The sequence below is a fragment of the Sus scrofa genome, chromosome 1 (assembly GCF_054392235.1).
Source record: "Sus scrofa isolate SSC_HxYL_T2T_F1_AM1 chromosome 1, Sscrofa_HxYL_maternal_Yorkshire_Landrace_v2.0, whole genome shotgun sequence".
Taxonomy (NCBI): Eukaryota; Metazoa; Chordata; class Mammalia; order Artiodactyla; family Suidae; genus Sus; species Sus scrofa.
In genome coordinates, this window is record NC_139383.1 from 284122612 (window position 1) to 284139177 (window position 16566).

The 16566-nt window shown below is 52.1% G+C and overlaps 1 protein-coding gene across 51 annotated transcripts in view; it reads left to right on the plus strand.

Annotated features, from left to right (window-relative positions):
- Positions 1-16566, plus strand: part of FUBP3 (far upstream element binding protein 3) — a 55269-nt gene that overhangs the window by 26678 nt on the left and 12025 nt on the right. For 29 of the 51 annotated variants that reach the window (XR_014829238.1, XR_014829779.1, XR_014829755.1 and 26 more), the window contains 9 exons: positions 843-876; positions 3683-3732; positions 4253-4324; positions 5620-5677; positions 7637-7799; positions 8976-9074; positions 11315-11419; positions 12704-12806; positions 14175-14275. Coding sequence is in view for 39 of the 51 variants with exons in the window: in XM_084998142.1 (XP_084854268.1) it covers positions 843-876; positions 3683-3732; positions 4253-4324; positions 5620-5677; positions 7637-7799; positions 8976-9074; positions 11315-11419; positions 12704-12806; positions 14175-14275 (785 nt within the window). In the remaining 12 variants the exon portion in view is untranslated. 51 annotated transcript variants of the gene reach the window in all.

Genomic DNA, 16566 nt, shown 5'->3' on the forward strand with positions numbered 1-16566 from the left:
TTCGTTGTCTGCTGCCTGTGCTTCCTGGGCTGCATTTTCCGAAAGAGACACACCACAGAGTCATTCCTTGCTGAAGGCTGGCAGAAACACTCATCAGTAGTTGAAAGAGGAAAAATGAACAAAAAGCGTGGCTAAAGTGGTGCCGTTCGGCTGTGATTGCCAAGTTGGTTTTCATCCTAAGAGGCTGGGCACTGCTGTCTCTGTGAAATGGGCTCGAGAGGAGTTGCTCACTGTTAGCGTCCACTGCCTACGGACTGCGGCCGTGGGTCGGCGAAGAGGCCCGAGGAGGGCGGAGGCCAGATCCCCTTCTCGAGCTGCTTACGCTCCTGGGAGGGTAGGGAGGGGGCGGCGCCCCGCGGCGTGGCCGGCAGGAACGCAGGCGTGCGTTCTTAGTGGCTGCAGCTGCCACGGAGCCGTGCTGAACAATGCTTGCGAGCTGGGAGGTTAAGTCTTCTCATTTGTTTCAAAAAGAGAAGGAACCCTCACCATCTTTACATGGAGTTGGGATGCGGGGCGGGAGGGAGGGAGGAGGTGAGAGGGATTTAGGCTGCAGGATTTTCTCCCAGGCCTCTCAGCATGTGGACCCACAGATCAATGTCTTATCCCGCCTTCAGCTGGACACTGGGTTAGAGACAGTGTGTTCATCAAGGCCTCCCCTCCTGTTCCATGTCGTGTAACGCATTCATTTCAGCCTCTGAGCCTAAATTACTGTTGGCTCTCTTTCTGCCATCCCCCCGCCGCCCCACGCCCGCTGCCCCCAAACCTAAGAGCTCATGTGAGGATGAAGTTAGTTTATCCGTGCTAATGCTTTGATTTTTCTTTTCTCTTTCTCTTTGCCACAGTAGGTAACCAGTTAGGGGCCTTGGTACATCAAAGGTAAGCAGTGGGTTATGTTTTATTATTTATTGATCATTTCTAATTGTTTATTGATCCACCATCTGTACTAAAGTGTTAGAAAGTCAGAGGTTGAGAGTGTGAAAAACCATGGGCTCATTTTCTTTAAGACTCAACTTTTTTGTAGCCCTTTCCCAAGACAGTGTAAGCTGGAGGGACCAGCTAACACAAGGTCTTAAAACTCAGCCGTTGTTATGTCAACTTAGAAGACTTCTCGGATGTTGAAGCTGCTCTTTCTGCCTACGTATATCGAATTGAAAGGAGAGCGTGTGAAAGTTTCCCTCCTGATGCAATGGTTTTCCCAATGTTTTATGAATCCTTAGCCCTTCATGTGACAAAAGATGTGCTGAAGAAGTGTGACTTGCTGGGCTTTCATGAGATGGAACTTGTGGGTCCAGGAGGCGGAGGCCTGGGGCACCCCAGCGCCCCCCCCCCCCAACACACACACACCCTGGCCTGACCCCGCTGCAGAGAGAGACCTTGCCACGGAACCTTGGATGGGTGCTCAGCTGATTGCCTCCCTTAGTTTCCCCTCGCAGCCTGCCCCAAAGCCGTGAGGATGTAGGTGACACAGAGACCTCGGGGCTTTACGGAGACCAGTCTGGGAGTTCTCTTGCGGTGCAGCAGGTCGAGGATCTGGCCGTGCCCCTGCAGTGGCCTGAGGTGCTGCTGTGGTGCAGGTTTGATCCCCGGCCCAGGAACGTCCACATGCCATGGGTGCAGCCAGAAACCAAAACGACCCGTCTGTAAGACGGGGTGTTTGCGGTCACAGTGTTAGCCCTCCAAAAGGGATGAAATAGACGGGAAACTGCTCAGACTCTTCCGAAAGGGATGCGAGTTTATGTGCGTATTTGCTGCTGTAACACGTTACTCTGACCTCCACCAGCCGGGATACCGTTAACATCCTCTGTAGTCTGTGCAGATGTTGGGGGTTTCTAGAAATCACCAGGCATCGGTTAAGTGAAAGATTAATCCTGGGGGGTTTTTGGTTTCTTTGTTTGCTTTGTTTTTTCATGAATTGAGAGAGTCATTTAAATGAGGTTGTTAGTATCAAATGTAACTTTCCTATAATGCCATGGTTACGCAGGCTTTTACTTTCCAAAATGTTTATACTTTACGCATTAGACCAGCTTCAGCCCTACGTTTAGAATAGAGCTTCGTTGGGCGTTCCCATCGTGGCTTGGTGGAAACGAATCTGACTAGCATCCATAAGGATGCAGGTTTGATCCCTGGCCCTGCTCAGTGGTTAAGCGTTGCCGTGAGCTGTGGTATAGGTTGCAGACACAGCTTGGATCCCAGGTTGCCGTGGCTGTGGTATAGGCCAGCGGCTCCAGCTCCGATTTGACCCCCTAGCCTGGGAACCTCTGTATGCCACGGGTGTGGCCCTAAAATAACAACAACAACAAAAATAGAGCTTTGTCTTCCAGGAAGCCCAAAGCAGTTCATCTTCACATGTTTATTCCTCAAAGAGAGTCTGCTGAAATGGTTCCCGTGGGCTGGGGACCTGCCTGGGTTTTGTGACACTTGGAGTCGTGGTAGTGTTGCCCCCCTTCCAGTTGGCTCCCCAGCACTCTTTCCTGGGAGTAGGCAGCTTTGTGCTGCACGTGTGAGCAGCAACCCAGTGGCTACACATCCAGGAGCACTGTCACCCTTCGCCTCAGTCCCGAAGCATCCCCACAGGGACCCCACGTCTATCCTAGGACGTACCGTTAGGCCAGCCGAGGCTTGGCATCCACGTCCGCACTGCTGCTGCTGAGGAAGCTGGGAGTTGCCTGATTTCGGTGTGAATTCGGACATCCCAGGAGGTAGAGAGCATCCCGGGGCATGTGCCACCTGAGGGTGGACACGCCAGAAAGGCGCCGCCTGCTCCTGCCAGAGTGGCCGTGGCGGTGCGCCTCGTGCCCTGCGTTTCCTCAGTGCTGCACTGTCCCTGAGAACGTGCACTTTGTTCAGTCCTTTCCGTGGTGGGTAAAAATCCAGCTGTGTGAGAGATGTTTAAAACGCTTACTTTTTTTTTTTTTTTTTTTAAACTACTTAGCTTCCTCCCAAGGTAAATGTTTGGATTTAATTGCTTTCTAGGGTGTTGGGCAAATTGGATATTGTCCACAATACACTGTATGGCAAATTTGAAGATTGTTTGAAAGAGCCAGTGCAATAGTTGTTTTGTTTTTTTTTAAAAAAAAAAAAAAGAAAGAAAAAGAAAAAAGACACATAATGGATCAGATAGCATTTAACAGAAGTACTTTGTAGAGTGAGTAAGGTAATTATTCTGTACCAGTCAACACTGATTAGACCCCTGTTGGATACTAGTTCCATGTGGAGCATCTCACCCTAAGAGGCAGAAAATTAGAAGGAGACCAGAAAGCAATAAGGAGATGGAGAAACAAGAACTGTTGAAGAACAGTTGAGTCTCTCTGCCTCTAGAGAGGAGACCAGAACAGAAGTCCAGACACTCCCTAGGCCCCAGAAGGTCTTCAGGTGTTAAGCGCTGCTGGAGGAAGAAAAGGCAGTTGCTAGTGGAGTTGATGGTTTAATGAAGAAACCGAGGTTTCTTCCTCCGCCACAAGGAGGGAGGGGAGGCTTGGGTCTTTTCAAGGAGAGACTGGCCAAAGGGTTCGTGCGATGGCAGTCTTGGTGGATGCTTCTGGACCTGTTGACCACACTGGCCTGATTTATTTTAAACCTTTGTCTGTTTAACACTGCCGCTGTGGGAAATTTGGGGGAACCCAAAATAACTGCAGACTTCTTTATACCGTGTATTTTTCCAAAATGTTTTTTGTTTTTTTAGGGCAGTAATAACAGAAGAATTCAAAGTGCCTGATAAAATGGTTGGATTTAGTAAGTATCCATATTATTTACTTTTTCCCTAATGCCTGTCTCTCTCTTGTTTTTGGCCGCACCCGTGGCATATGGAAATTCCCCAGCCAGGGACGGAGTCTGAGCTGCAGCTGCAACCTGCACCACAGCCGCACCGCACCAGATCCCCAGCCCACTGCGTCATAGTGGGAACTCCCGGTCCCTTCATTTTAGTCTCTTTCAGTGTGTCGCCTGTGGTAGCATGTTTTGCACACTGTGTTCTCTGGAGGCCCAAGGCAGTGCAGCACTCTCTGGGCTGAGGGGGAGGCCAGAAAGTTGGGCCAAGCCCCCCCCCCCCATCTTTCTTCTCACTTTGGCGCGATTACCCTTTGCTGTTTGCTGTGTTTCATGTACAGTTTCTGCAGGCTCGCCAAAGCCAACCCGACTTGTGCCATGAGCCAAGCATAAATGTTGGTAGCATTAATGAAGTCATTCATGCATGGTTAAATACGGAATATGGGAGGGAGGGCGCAGTATTCTGACCCCGTTCAATTTCTTTCAGTTATTGGCCGGGGAGGTGAGCAGATTTCACGGATTCAAGCAGAATCTGGTTGCAAAATTCAAATTGCTTCAGGTAAGCGCTCCTTTTTTCATCGAGCTCATCAATTTGGTAGAAATCAGTCTTTTTTAAGAGTTTTTCAGATTTAAAACCTGTGCTTGTGGCTCAGAAGTGTAGGGGCTTGGGTAAGTATATGTGGTTGCTGTTTTCCTTGCACTTCTGGGGCTGGCCTCCCAGGTGAGAAGCAGAACAACCAGAGAAGACGCAGGTCCAGAGCTGATGCTGCCTGTCGAGCCCCGTGGGGAAGCGCCCTGCAGCTCTGGGCCCTGCGCGGCCCCTCCCAAACACCTGCCAGTCTGGGACCTCTGTTTTCTGCACCAGAATGTTAGGGCAGACAGAGTGGGGCCTGGACAGTCCGGTGGCTCTGGGCTTCCTCCTGGGGCCTGCTCATGGCTCCCGTGAGTTAGACCGTCCCTGCCCTTTGTGGAAAGAGGCAGCCGGAGGTTCTGGCTAAAGTAGCACATGTTAAATACAGTTCAAGACCTTTCCCAGCTGGGTGCGTTTTGACCATGTGATATGCAGAGAGACGGATTGAGGAAGAAGAGTTTTAACTTTATTTGTAGTTTCATCGTCTGTTTGGCCTCTTTCCATGGGGGGGAGGAGGTTTGGAGGACATCCGGCCAGAGAAAGGCTTGTCATTTTAAAAGATGCTTCGTACAACAGCATCTTGAAGGCAGTTAGTGCCGTTATAGCGATTTCTCTTTCTTTTTCTTTGTCTTTTTTTTTTTTCCCCCCAAGGAAGCATTTTTAGAGGCAACATTTTTTTTGAACAAAGTGAAGCATCGTGTGTGGTGTTGGGAAATAAGATTTTTTCCTTCTCTTGTCAAATGGCCCGGAACCAGTTCCATAGAGGTGTCGCTGTTCTCTTGGTGTGTTCCTGCCGTAACTGGTGATCACTCTCGTGTGCACCCCGTCACCTTCCTCAGCAGCGGGCCTCTGAGCTGTTTGCAGACAAGAACCTGTTAAACTGCCCTGCAGGTGGAGAAAACCTAGGACCCGCAGGTTGCGGGATTCAGGCATGCGCTAGCACACAAGTGGGTCAGGAATGAGCCCGAGACTGCTCACTAGGACCAAGTCAGAAATCTCTGCTGTGTCTTCCCAGTGTCCCCTGCAGGACTTGTTTTTATTCTGAGACTCTAGGGTGGAGCTATTCTCTCCACAAGCGGAAACAAACTTTTTTTTTTCTGGGAGCCTGGGCTTCTGTGGGGCTGGTGTAGGCACCAGCCCGGACAGAGTCTGTCCCCAGAGGCAGGGTGCCCGCGTTGCCTGATGGCCACCCACACACCTCACCTTCTTGATTCTTCTTATAGAGAGCTCTGGGATTCCAGAGAGGCCCTGTGTGCTCACCGGAACCCCAGAAAGTATTGAGTAAGTTTATTTTGTTTACTTCTTCCTTTCACTCTTCTTCCTCCTTCCCCACACGGGGAGACACGGAAGGGCACAATGATTATTGAACATTGCAATCTGTGCTGCAGTCTAGCCACAAAATCAGGTGCTTCTCTAGGGAAGGACCTGGGCGGTTGCCACTCCAGGGGAGTTTTTCTGTTACCTTTAAACACATAAGATACCACTCCCCCCCCCCAAACCCTACAGAATTTCTCACGGCTGTCCTGACATCTCCTTCATAAACCAGGTCCTCGCCAGTGTTCACCCTGCCTGAGTGCTCTCATTAACCAAATTCTTCCTTAATACCCCCTTTACCTGAGCAGGGCTGGAATAGCGAGCCTGTTGCTTCGTGGAGCATTGAGAATCCAAGCCTCAGGTCCTTTGCCTGCGGCCAATGCCATTGCCCCTCTGATGTCTGTGAGCCAAGTGCATCTGCTCTGTGGCCATTGCGCCACTCGGGGCCATATGGACCAGCCAGAGGGTGTGTTGCCTTTTGGGGCCCTGGCAGCAGCCTGCAGACTAGCATTGCTCTCCTGCCCTGGTGCACGCATGCTCGGAGCCTTGTATTAGAGGCAGGCCGCGTGAACCCAAGAACCCCCTGGGGAGAGGGGGTGTGCTAACTTAGAGTCTGCTCGCTCTCCTCTTCCAATCTCCTGAGTAGCGCTGCACCAGGGGACAGGGGTGCTGAGATTATGTCTGGCTCAGTAGGCAGGGCTGTTTTATTGTTTCCATTTCTCAGGGAGTCTAGATGAGTTTAAATTCTCTTATTCTGCTGTAACATTGCAAGCAGTGAACCAGAATAAATATTGCTGGCAGGTGTGCATTATAGGACAGGCAGGATGGTTTTGCTGGAGTCAAGGCATTTTTCTTGCAATGCAGGTTAATCTAGTACACAAGCAAAATATTAAAAAGCCGTCGTAACTCAGAGGATACCCAAGGCCATCTCTATACACAAAGGCTCAAGACTCCCAGAGGCGGCATCTGTGTCCTGCCATTCTCGTCTCTCTTCCTCCTCTTCTAAACATTCTTACTTCCTTTTCTACCCGAGCAGTCGAGGCAGTGGGTTTATAACTTTAGGAGGAAAGGATTTTTGTTGCCTTCAGTACGCAGTACAGCCAGCCTGTTTAGCAGCTGAATCTTTCCCTATTCCAGGAACCACAGAATAGAATGTACACGGTGATTTGAAGAATAAATGCTGCAGATAACAGCCGGGAGATTCTGGTGCAGAAAAGGAAATTGGCCTCCATAGGCTGGGTTGTACTTATTTCAGCATTGTAGTTTCCCTGCCCTGTCTCCAGATACATACGCACAAGATTCCGTGTGAAAGGCAGGGCTTGACAGTCTGACACGAAAAGCACAAAGCAGGTGTGTATGACTGCACAGCTGCAGCAGGGCCCTGCCTCCTTTTTTTCCCTACCCCTTGGAACCAAACTGGTGACGCACAGCCCTAGTTGCAGAGTCATCGAGCAGAGCCATTGGTTACGGAGAAGAAATTTGGCGCTTGCAGATTCAGATGATGATGGCTACTAACCCTCGCTTTCTTTCTTCCGTCTTCCTCCTTGCTGTCTCTCCTACCCTTGTTTAACACGTGTCCGTCGAGTCTATACTCCGTGAGAAGGGTTGGGCTGGACTGGGGAGCAGAGGGATGGCAGGTGGACTCGGCCGGCGGAGCAGCAGGCGTTCTGATGGGAGACGGGCCGTGTTTGTAGGAGCGCAAGCAGAGGCAGACCTGAACGGGCTGGGCTGGAGGGTTGCCGGTGTGGTGTGTGTTGCTTTTAAGTTCCAGCCCCGTAGTGTGGCGGATGGCAGAGGCCTCTGGGCTGTGGGGGCTGGAGCTGGAGCTGGACGGAGGGCGGCCCTGACGCCTCCGTGCGTCTCCCCGGTGCTCCCCAATGCTCGGAGCACTCACTCAATCAGCGCCGGTTCTCCTCCCTCCCAAAGACAAGCCAAGCGGCTCCTGGGGCAGATTGTGGATCGCTGTCGGAACGGACCTGGCTTTCACAACGACGTCGACGGCAGCAGCACGATCCAGGAGCTCCTCATCCCTGCGTCGAAAGTGGGTCTGGTCATCGGCAAAGGAGGGGAGACCATAAAGCAGCTGCAGGTGTGTGTGCGCCCCAGCAGAGCCGCGCCTGAACCGGCCTCCCCTTCCTCCACGTGCCCGCGCCCGGGCCTGGTCTGGGCTCTGCCGTGCCCTCCACCCCCCACCCTGCTGGACGGTGACTATGGCCAGGCTCGGTGCCGCTCCGACGCCAGGCCCTCGGGTCCCCGTGAACTTGCGGCAGCCAGTGTGGCAGGGAAGCCCCTTCAGGACCGCTTTTCCCGTCCAGTGACGACACCTCAGATAAAAATACTGGGTCCCGAGCCTGGGGCGCTAAGCCAGCAGCACTCGCCCTCGTGAGCTGTGTGGGCTTTTCTAGGGCTCAGGGCCTCATCCGTGAGAGCCGGGCCGTGCCGGCCTCGCTGTTGGAATGAGCTGAAATAGCAGCCGTCGTTTTGCACTTACTCGAGGCCCTTAGCACAGAGCCCACTAGCAAGTAATGCTCCGTGAGCACGTGCTGCTCCGAGCTCCAGAATCCCTCACCCGAGACCCAGGGGCCCAAACGTGATTTCGAATTCAACCCCCGGCAAGTCCTGGGGCTGCACCCGTAAGCACGGCTAAACGCATCAGTAGTCGCACCCGGGCGAGGAGGGCTGGAAAGGCACTCGCGTGGGTTCAGGTTAGTTCTGGACCAAGCAGATTTATCCAGGGTCAGACTTTTTTATTTCAGAGCTTTTGGGTTTTTGAAGTTGCAGGTTGGGCTTGAGACCTGCCTGTTTTCTGTGGCGTAGCCCCGTCCTTGGATTGTGAAAGGCGTTGCACTGTGGGCTCCTAAGGTTTAGGCGTTAGGAGCCCAGAATCCAGATTGAGGTGCCCGGCCTCAGCTCTGGAGCCTTGGGCAGCTTGCTCAGAGCCCCTCCGCCTGAGATGGGGAAACGGCGCCACCCCTGCCCTGCGGGAGCGCTGACGAGGCGGCGGCCGGCAGAGCGCCTAGCCGGCCAGCACCTGGCGCTTTGCAGAAAGAGCTCGTCGGTGCCGGGACACTCCAGGGGCCGGACGGGAGCAGAGTGGTTTCCGAGTCGGGCTGGGAAGCTCTCCAGCCTGGCCTGTGTGACAGCCTTCTCGGGGGCCAGGGGCCAGGGCGGTGTGGGAGGGGACATGTCTCACCGAGAGGAGCCCGGCCGCCTGTGGCATGTGCCATCCCGTGTCCCTCGTGGTGACAGAGTGTGTGCCCCACAGGAGCGGACGGGCGTGAAGATGGTCATGATCCAGGACGGCCCGCTGCCGACAGGCGCCGACAAGCCTCTTCGCATCACCGGAGACCCCTTTAAAGTGCAGGTAGGAGAGAGACCAGGGGGTGCGCGGGGCGCACCGCGGGTGCGGCAGCGTCACTGGGTGGGACCTGTAGCGCTTTCATGTCCGTCAGGAAATTATAGAACCGGGTGTTTCTCAGCTTAAGGCAAGCTGTCTTCCCAGACCGAGTTCGATGATGAAAGGAACCAGGGCTGTGCCCCCAGTACCAGCACCGCTGGCCACACGGGGCTGCTGGAACTCATCCGGTTGAGTAAAAAGTGAGTTCCTCTGTCACGCCGGCCGAGTTTTGAGCGCTCAGAGCCGCACGTGGCTGGTGGCTGGTGGCTGCCGTCAGGGACAGCCCGCTGCAGACCTTTCCATAAACACATTGGCTGGCACAGCCCTGGTCACACACAATTTTCCCTGTTGACCTGTGGCCAGCGCAGATGCAGGCTCCCTGTGGCTTTATCTTTGTCCCCCCCTCGCCCTCCCTCTCTCCCATTTTTCAAGACCTCCAGCTGAGGCGGGAGGGACGCCAGGTGCCCATCACCTGGGTGCTTCCACCCTCCAGCTCTTGGGCTCTTGGCAGGGATATGGTGGGCTCTGGGTGTGGAGTTGTCTCTGTCCCCTTCTTCTTGCTCGCTGCTGCCTGCCTTGCCTTTACTGCATTTAGAGTAGCTCCAGAGATGCACCTGGGTGACCAGCCCGTCAGTGCCAGCCACCCCTCTGTAACCGCTCTGGGGCTTGGAGCCAGTGGAGGTTACCGGCCCGTCTTAACACTCTTGTTCAGCTGAACTCAAATGTCCTTGGTGGTTTTCTTGTTTTGTTTCATCAAGGTCTCTATATAAAATGATTTTAAAACAGGATTGAGGGCTGGCGATTCCAGGGGCTGCTCTGCTTGGCTTGCCATCAGCAACGTAGCCCTCAGGCCCCTCCTGTCCTGGCCGGTCCCCCCGAGGGTCTGGGCTTTCCGTGTAAGCAGCTGGGCTTTTGGAAAAGTGAGACCGCACCTCCTCCTTCCTCCCTGGGCTCCTCCAGCCCAGCGTGTGGGCCCCCTGCTGTGGTCGTGGTGCTCTCTGACCCAGAGCAGGGCCCTGCCTTCTCTCTGGGGCCTTTTGTAGAAAGAGACCTGGACAAGGAGCTTGTTTCACCGCTGTTTGATGCATTGGCAGGAAAATAATTATCGCAAAAGGGTTTTAGTATTCTTTTTATTTTGGAACTGTGTGTATTCTATGTTTTATTTGGGAGAAGCTATCTGCTATATTTAGGATAAATCATTGTTTGCGTTTTTGTTTTTGTTTCGTTTTGTTTCCTCTTCACAGCTTTCTATTATGAAAAACTTCCAATATATAGAAAAGTTGAAAAGATGGTACAGCAAACATCTGTATACCCTCAACGTACTTAGCATCTTGTTTGTATGCAGGCATGTGTATTTACTTACCATTTGTTAAGTGAGCGGCAGATGCTCTGATTTCCCACCTCTAAATCCTGCAGCATATGTCTTCCTTCTCTAAGACCAGAACTAAGAATCTCTCAGCGTATTGCTCCACATATCCTGAGACATTGCTGCTCTGGGCTTTCTTGTTTCGATTTTTCTAGAACTGGGACTCAGTCTGGGTTCACACATGCCCTTGAACTGTCATGCGTGTCTGCTCCTTAGCCCTAGTCCTGTGGGGCTGGGGCTGGCGTGGGCGGCGTGGACGCAAGGCCATTCTTGGGGGAGAGGACTCTGAAGTTGCCTTGCAGACGGTCGGGGCTGGGGGGTTGTTGAGATGGTCCAGCTCTGAGTGCTGGCAGGTATTTTCGGGCTCCCAGGCTGGCCTTGTCCCCTGGCCTCCCTGGAGCGCCTCTGCCGTGGGGTGGCGTGGAGATCTCGTCTTCCTCCGGAACCTGCCCACAGCCAGGGCTTCCAGAACGCCCTCCACTCGCTGGAAAGAAAGGGCATGTCAGAGATAGGTCGGGGGCGCCGTGATCCAGTTGTGACCCCGCACCAATATGCCAACCCAGCTGGGGCTTAAAGGACAGTGAGTCCTTCTCTGTGTGCAGATTTTTGCACAGTGTAAAGAACACGTCACCTAAGATGTGATACGTGTGACACACTGCTCAGCGGCAGCCTGCCCGCACCACACGGCCATGCTGCCGGGGGAAGGTAGTGAGGTCTCCACGGCTGAGCACCTCCCGAGGCTGTGAGCCCAGGTGAACAGGGTTCGATGGTGAAATTTCACCTGGCGTCGTGTCCTTCGGGGGTTTTGTTTCCATGACGCCTTCCCTCCGTGTTTGTGCAGCAAGCTCGAGAAATGGTGTTAGAGATCATCCGAGAGAAAGACCAAGCCGACTTCCGAGGCGTTCGCGGCGATTTCAGCTCCCGGATGGGAGGAGGCAGCATAGAGGTATGCGCGTCACGGGCGGGAGGCGAGTTTCAGGTTGCAGGTCCGGGTGCTTTTAGCTGTTTGACCTTGAGCACGTTACTTAACTCTCGTCTCCGCTGCAAAGCCCACGAGGACGCAGGTCCCCAGGGTGGGTGTGAGGAAGGAGCGGGACGGTACGCCGCCGAGAGGGGCACTGGCTGCGTGCGCTTCGGGACTGGGGGCGTCCCCTGCTTGGGGGAGGCGTCAAGGCTTACCCCAGCACCCCGGGTTTCAGGGCGGTCTGGGTTGTGATTGCATCAAACTCGGAAGCTTTTATTGATGAGGCGGACTGGGATGGAAACACATCCTCGACACACTTGGCAGACGCCGTGCTTGGTGAAGTGAGCCGGATACAGAAGGACAGACGCTGCATGATGCCACTGACATGAGGGGCCCAGAACAGGCACATTCCTAGAGACGGAAAGTAGAATAGCGGTTCCCGGGGCTGCAGAAGGAGGCCTTGCAGTTTAACGGATACTGAGTTGTTATTGGGGATGGTCAGGCTTGGGGTGTAGATATTGGTGATTGTTACACGACATCGCAAATGTACTTAAGGCCCCTGAAAGGCTTATTTACACGTGGCTAAGATGATAATAAATACTGCGTTATCTACATTTTACCACCATGAAAAAGTGAAAGAAAAAAAAACACAACATTTTAAAAGACCACAATATAATCACTGTATATGGTGTATTATGCTTCTTAGTTCATAGAATTTGGAAGATAAATTTTTAATTAAAAAATTTTTTTTAGGGAGTTCCCCTTGTGGCACAAAGGAAACAAATCCAACTAGTATCCATGAGGATGCGAGTTCAGTCCCTGGCCTTACTCAGTGGGTTAGGATCTGGCATTGCCATGAGCTGTGGTGTAGGTCGCAGACGCGGCTCGGATCCTGCATCGCTGTGGCTGTGGCGTAGGCCAGTGGCTACAGCTCTGATTTGACTCCCAGCCTGGGAACCTCCATGTGCTGTGGATGCAGCCCTAAAAAAAAAAAAAAAAAAAAAAAAAAAAAAAAAATTTAAATCTTATCTATCAGGTTTATTCTTGTTTTACTTCATTTTTATAAACTATTTTTGATCAGGTCTTAGACCTACTAGATGCATTAAACGGATAGGAATGTTGTCGTCAGCCACAATATTTTTCCTAAAAGACATGCTTTATGATATCATTTCCAGGAATGCACTGTGATTGGGTGTGGGTGTGGGTGTGTGCGCACGCACGGGTTTGCAGGAACGCTCTGCTGAGGTTCTGTTTCTCTGTGCTTAGGTGTCTGTGCCTAGGTTTGCTGTGGGGATTGTGATAGGAAGAAATGGGGAGATGATCAAAAAGATCCAGAATGATGCCGGTGTGAGGATTCAGTTCAAACCAGGTTGGTCTCAGTGATTCTGGACACCCTCAGCACTGTGAAGAAGTACAGAGCACCGCACAGAATAAGCACGTGGTAACTAGCCCACCGTGTGTTCTGTGCTCGCCCGCTCTCGGGCGCTCGCTCGCTCTCACTCTCTCTCGCTTGCAGCAATACACCATTGCCAGAGTTCCAGTGCAGGTGTCTCCTCCAGGCCCTCATTTCTGTCTGTGGATTTCTTGGCCGGATCACATTTCTTATGCCAGAGCACTCTAGCCCCAGGAGTTTCCAGGCCTTTTCCTCCTTAGGCTGTAAGATTGGAGGACTCATCATAGCATTTCTCGCTTTTCATTTTGCCATTTGAGAACTTGTTTGAAAAAAAAAAAAACAAAAAACTGGGCGTTCCCGTCATGGCTCAGCGGTTAACAAACCCAACTGGCACCCATGAGGATGTGGGTTTGATCCCTGGCCTCACTCAGTGGGTTAAGGATCCGGTGTTGCCGTGAGCTGTGGTGTAGTCGCAGACAAGGCTCAGATCCCGTGTTGCTGTGGCTCTCGTGTAGGCAAGTGGCTGCAGCTCCGATTCGACCCCTACTCTGGGAACCTTCATGTGCTGCGGGTGCAGCTCCCCAAAAAAAGGAGAAAAAAATCTGCTATTTTGATTTCATAAAATTTAAAATAACCTAAAACTATTTTTCAGAAATCTTAGAATAAAGGATAGTTCTTTAAATTTTATAAATTTACTTTTACCAGCAGAATTGTCTACAATGTTTGTATTTTCCTCATTTCTCTGGAGATGAGAAAACAGCATGATGGAACACTGTTTGGAAAATAGTTTCAATTCTGTTTTCCTTGACACCCTTTTTTTTTTTTTTGTCTTTTTAGCTATTTCTTGGGCCGATCCTGAGGCATACAGAGGTTCCCAGGCTAGGGGTCAAATCGGAGCTGTAGCCACCGGCCTACACCAGGGCCACAGCAACACCAGATCCGAGCCGTGTCTGCAACCTACACCACAGCTCATGGCAGCGCCAGATCGTTAACCCACTGAGCAAGGGCAGGGACCGAACCTGCAACCTCATGGTTCCTAGTCAGATTCGTTAACCACTGCGCCACGACGGCAACTCCTTTTTTTTTTTGACACCTTTTTTTTTTTAAGTTCACTTTAGTTTCTATAATGACGTCTTTTTTAAATGGTGGTAGCTGCGTGAGAAGTGAGTATCGCCATGGACCATGCAAAAAGATGCACCCGCAGACCCTTCCCTGTCCCAAGGGTCCCTGAACTAGTGTCCCTCTTTTACCCTCTGCTGGTAGGACTGTCTGGCAAATCAGATTGGCCTTTGTTCCTTCTGAATTTGGGCTTTTCCTCATCCCATCTCTCACCTTGTTCCACAGATGATGGCATTAGTCCGGAGAGAGCTGCCCAGGTTATGGGACCCCCAGACCGATGCCAGCATGCAGCCCACGTCATCAGCGAGCTGATTCTTACCGCCCAGGTGGGTCTGGCTCTCGGGGCAGCACCGCGCAGCAGGCACTCCTCCCCGGTCACATTCTTGGGAACCAGTTCTCCCTCCAGGACGACAGCCAGCGGCCTCCGTCGTCTCTTTCTTTCCTGCCTTCTTTTCTTTCTCTTGCTAGTTTATCATTATTCTCCCTTTATTACCCTAGGATCTAGATTTTCTTTACACAGTAATTTCCTGTTTAGTTAAACTGTTTGGGGGATTTGCAGTGCCTATTGCTAGGTTTTGAACATTTGAGGGTACTTAGTACGAAACGATAAGTAAAATCTTGGCATTCCCATCGGGGCTCAGTGGAAACAAATCCGACTAGTACCCATGAGGAGGCGGGTTCAATCCTTGGCCTCGCTCAGTGGGTGAAGGATCCGGCGTTGCCCTGAGCTGTAGTGTAGGTTGCAGATGTGGCTTGGATCCTGCGTTGCTGTGGCTGTGCCATAGGCCGGCAGCCACAGCTCCAATTTGACCCTTAGCCTGGGAAATTCTATATGCCAAGGGTGCAGCCCTAAAAAGCCAAAAAATGAACAAACAAAAAACCAATATCTAGTCTGAGCTTTAGAAAGCACTTCACGATCCGCCAGAATGTGAAAGCTGTTTTCATGCACATCTGCTCTGCCGTGTGCATGGGCTTGTGGGACGCTGTTAGGGTCCACCTGCCACCATTGTGAACTGCTCTGGGGAACCACCATAGCTGGTGGCAGGTGGACATGTCATGTCCCACAGGTTTATAGGACAGTCTGAGTACGGTGGGAGCTGAGGAAAGCACTGATGAGAAATTGTCATCCCAGCTCTACCATTTTTCATGAGACCTTAGGTGAACCTTGAACCCTGTTTCAGGCGTAGTTTTCTCAATGGCAGACCCAGGGCTTTGTACCTGGTGACACACCCACGTGATCCCATAAGTCATCTGGGGGCACCTGCTGAAGTTTCAGGTTTGCACACCGCCCCCGCAGGCCCCCTGAATCCCAATATCCAAGAGAATGGCCTGTGTTTCGCCTGCAGCCCTAGGAGTTAGGGTTAGACAAGTTCCGAAAAGAGTCACTAGTTGATCTCTAGCATCCTTTTTAGTGGCAAGAACTGGTGAACACTGGAGTTCCCATCGTGGCGCAGAGGTTAACGAATCCGACTAGGAACCATGAGGTTGCGGGTTCGATTCCTGGCCTTGCTCAGTGGGTTAAGGATCCCGTGTTGCTGTGAGCTGTGGTGTAAGTCACAGAGTGGCTCGGATCCCACGTTGCTATGGCTGTGGTGTGGGCCGGCGGCTACAGCTCCAATTAGACCCCTCGCCTGGGAACCTCCATATGCTGTGGGTGTGGCTCTGAAAAGACCAAAAAAAAAAAAAAAAACTGGTGACCACAGAACTGCAGAGGCTGCGAGGGTTTGAAGAGATGTCTTGGAGAACGTGTGGCATACCCAGAAGGTTGTCTGTTTTGTGCATTTTAACATGAATCCCTAAAATTACCTTGTTTACTTGTCATTTGTCTCTCGTAAAAGCAGAGCGCAGCAGCTGCTTTCTGCTGGGTTAGGTTCTGGGTAAATGTTCAGTTCACTCTCAATCGACAGAAGCAGGTTCGAATCGACCAAACAGCCCTTTGCTGCGTAGAATGTCTTTTCAGCTTCTCCCTGCCTGAAGGTGCTCTCAGCTTGACCAGGTTGGGCCTCAACATTTCAAAGATTGTAATTACTGCAGGTCCCAAGTGACTCAAGGCACAGAGGCTGCAGTGGGGTGTTTTGCCCTCAAAGGAAAGGAATCTTCCCCTGTTGTGTGGGTTTTGCTCCCTCTTACTGCTGGGGAAACAGTAGGAGAATGAGTCAGAGACTTCTCCAGGCCCAGCCCATGGGCCGAAGCTTCTGGCTTGATCCTCCCTCTTTTGCGGTGTGGTTTTTCTCTGAAATCCTTTTCTTTTGGAGTTGCAAGATACTCAGACCCTTAAGAGCCGTGTCTGAATTGCTACATTTATGGCGGCCTTGTAGGGGAGGCTAAGCGGTCGTCCCTGCCATACAACGTGTCCCTTTCAAAAGCCCATGGCTCTTGGGCATCTGATATCCGGCTTCTGGCTTCTGGTGGGCCCAGCCCATGTTTGCCACAGGAAGGGGCAGCCTAGCCTTGAGAAGAGAACCAGCTCCTGATGCCTGTGGACAGGGGCCCCATGATTAAAACCCAGCGGATGAGGGCGTTGGGCTTCAGACTTAGAAACTGGTATCTGCCCGCCTGTTCTAGTGGGTGTTTGTGCTGTTCATGTAACCACAGGCGTTTATCTGCACACGCCTCC